Genomic DNA, 3046 nt, shown 5'->3' on the forward strand with positions numbered 1-3046 from the left:
GGGGGGGAATTTACATACATAGCACCCAATTCTTATGTATTTACTTATCTGACACCCAAGATTTCATTTTTACAAATTAAGCATCTTTTCCTATGCCTGAAAAGATGTATGAAAAGGTAGATTACACTTTTACCTATAGATAGGATGTTTAACTTGCAAAAAATCAAAGTTTGGGTGGTGTGAGTTAAGTAAATGCATAAGAATTGGGTGTTATGTATGCAAAAACCCCCTTTTTTTCCAGTGAAATAACAAGAGTCATTTATGTCTAACCTGCAGAACTGTGCTACAGGATAGAACGAGAACTGCTCCCAGTAGACAGGAACAACCAATGAGCCAGTCCTTGTACGCATTCTCCGGCGAAGGATTCGGCAACACTGATGATCTTTGAGAAACAGATGGCTCCACAGGACTTTGCAAGAGACTCAATGCTACAGCTCCAGCCAAACAAACCAAGGTCCCTGTGATCTTAGTTCTGGTGTAGTAGCACTTGAAGTCAAGTTTTTCAAGCCTATGGTGAAAATTTCATATATTACTGGATCATTTCAATGTAAAGGATACATCTCAAACAAAAGAATGAGAAACAAATATATCAGTAAAAGAGAAAAATATCAAAAAGGTCCCTTGATTCTTTGAGGAGCCATTTTAGTCTCAAATTATATAAGAACGTCAATTTAATCTCCAGAAACTTTTAATCGAGGTTAAAATATTGGTCACTGGGGACTAGTTTGGCATATTAAAAGTAGGGGACTCATAGCCTCATATAAATAAGGGGACTATTTTGATACTTTACTCTTCAACAAAATCTACAAGTCATGTGAAAAATATAGGCAATGTATGATGTTCATTAGCCCTGAAATCTACTATAATTTCTCAAATCCAGTAGCTGTTATCTTCTTCAAATACAAAAAATAACAAATAACAGGTTCATCAGTTAATTAAAAAAAATAGTTTATCTTTTGTTTAGTTTATGTTTTTCCGCTTGTTTTTGAGGTTGGCATACAAGCCTCTAATAAGTAGGGACTGCTTAGATGAAAATTTTGGACAATTTTCATTTTTTTATTTTTTTTTCAGAATTTGATTAAGAAGACTACTTAAATCATTCTTATTTGAAAAGCTCTTACAGCAAAAAATAAAAAAATTAAAATGAAAAAAAAAATAATAATAATAATAAATAACAAAACAAAGAAAAGCATAAGTCGGGCAACAAAAAGCCATCAACAAGAAAGGAGTTATTGTAAGAGTTTATTTTTATAGCACTTAAACTATCCTTAAAATAATGAAAGCACAGATTCGTTAATTTTTTAATAGGCTGATAAGATAGAACATAATTTTAATTGGTTCGCCATGAAACTAAATTAGTTGCTGATTATTATATTAGTTTAAGCTAATTATAGACTGATTAAATTGTCATTAAACTAAATATATATTTTTTTTAAATTGTTTAAATAGGTAATTAGCCATAAAATACTAATTTTTTAAGTAGTTAATTAATCACTGAATATTATTTTATAAGCTCATTAAAATAGATAAAAAGTAAATTGTTAGTTGGTGATCCTGTTTTAATTGCATCTTAGTCTTTAATTTTTTATCATTAGTCATAATGAAGTGCCCATGCTGATTCTTTTACTGTTAGTTTCAGTAATTGAAATAAACAGTTAGCATATATGTAAACATATAGTTCTGGGTTATTGCAAATTGGGACGTTTGGGTTTTCTTATTGCTTCTTTGGAGGAAGAGTTGAAAAACAGATGTTTAACTTGCATTCCATTAGATGACTGTAATGTGATTCAACTTTTCAATAAAAGTTCTGTTAAAATTTGTGATCCAAATTTTGAGTTTTACTCTTACTAAAAATTATGAGTACACGGTTTAAAAGCCTCAACAATAAGATAGATCTTAAAATAAATTTTAGATTGCAATCCATATGCTCTTGCTTCATTGGCCCCCACTTGAGTATTTTTTATAAAGATTTTCCTAATAGTTTTAAACTTTCTCTCCTAGTATGACAATATATTTGTATCTTTGATTCGGTATTGTGTGAGCTAACACTCCACTTAAAATATATTTTCTTTAATTGTCAATTCTCCTCTTATGCTCGTGATTTTTCCGATTATAGTTTATCCACATAAGAAATTATGTTACTTATTTTTTTCCTATATTTCCTTTTATTCATTCAACTCTTCGATTATAACACCAGTTTTTTGCTTTGGAATAATAAGAAGTTAGGAGAGTAGATGTTTTAGATTTTATTTATTTTAAGAATGGTAGACCTAAAAAAACTTGCACATGTTGTATAAAAAATTATCTTAATTTATTATAATTAAATATGGCACTCAATAGGACGGAGAGAAAAGATTCATGTAGTCGACCCCACTTAGTGGGATAAAGACTAGTTGTTTTTGTACGATGTGAGATATTCTGGTGTAATTGGATTTAGATGATGTGCTGCTAGGATTTGATTAGATGAACTCATCATGGACGGCGGAGGAGAAGTAATGTAACAACAGCAACAACAACAACAAAGCCTTAATCCCACTACGTGGGGTCGGCTACATGAATCCCTTTTCTCCATTGCGTCCTATTTAGTGTCATATTTTCATTTAGTTCCAGTAAATTAAGATCATTTTTAATACAATAAGCCCAAGTCTTCCTAGGTCTACCTCTGCCTTTCTTAACACTAGTCAAATTTAAAACATCTACTCTCCTAATCGGATAATCTAATGGTCGACATTTAATATGACCAAACCATCTAAGACGGCTTTCTCTAATTTTGTCTGTCACATGAGCTACACCAACCCTATCACGAATATATTCATTACGCATTTTCTCTCTAAGTGTAAAGCCACTCATCCACCTAATCATTCTCATCTCAGCAACACTTAACTTATTATTATGCTTCTCTTTTAAAGGCCAACATTCAGCGCCATAGAGCATTGCAGGTCTCACCACCATCTTATAAAATTTTCCTTTCAGTCTTAGCGGTACTTCTCTATGTCTATTATGAGTATTAGAAAAAAAAAAATTATATTTTTTCAATTACTATATT

General features: G+C 31.1%; 1 protein-coding gene across 1 annotated transcript in view; it reads right to left on the reverse strand.

Annotated features, from left to right (window-relative positions):
- The window catches only part of LOC110019339 (WAT1-related protein At5g47470-like), a 17771-nt gene that overhangs the window by 2736 nt on the left and 11989 nt on the right, over nt 1-3046 (reverse strand). Inside the window, exon 4 of the mRNA XM_020716970.1 lies at nt 271-508. Coding sequence (XP_020572629.1) covers nt 271-508 — 238 coding nt within the window. The remainder of the gene's footprint in view (nt 1-270; nt 509-3046) is intronic.

This window comes from Phalaenopsis equestris, unplaced genomic scaffold (genome assembly GCF_001263595.1).
Source record: "Phalaenopsis equestris unplaced genomic scaffold, ASM126359v1 Scaffold000054, whole genome shotgun sequence".
Taxonomy (NCBI): domain Eukaryota; kingdom Viridiplantae; phylum Streptophyta; class Magnoliopsida; order Asparagales; family Orchidaceae; genus Phalaenopsis; species Phalaenopsis equestris.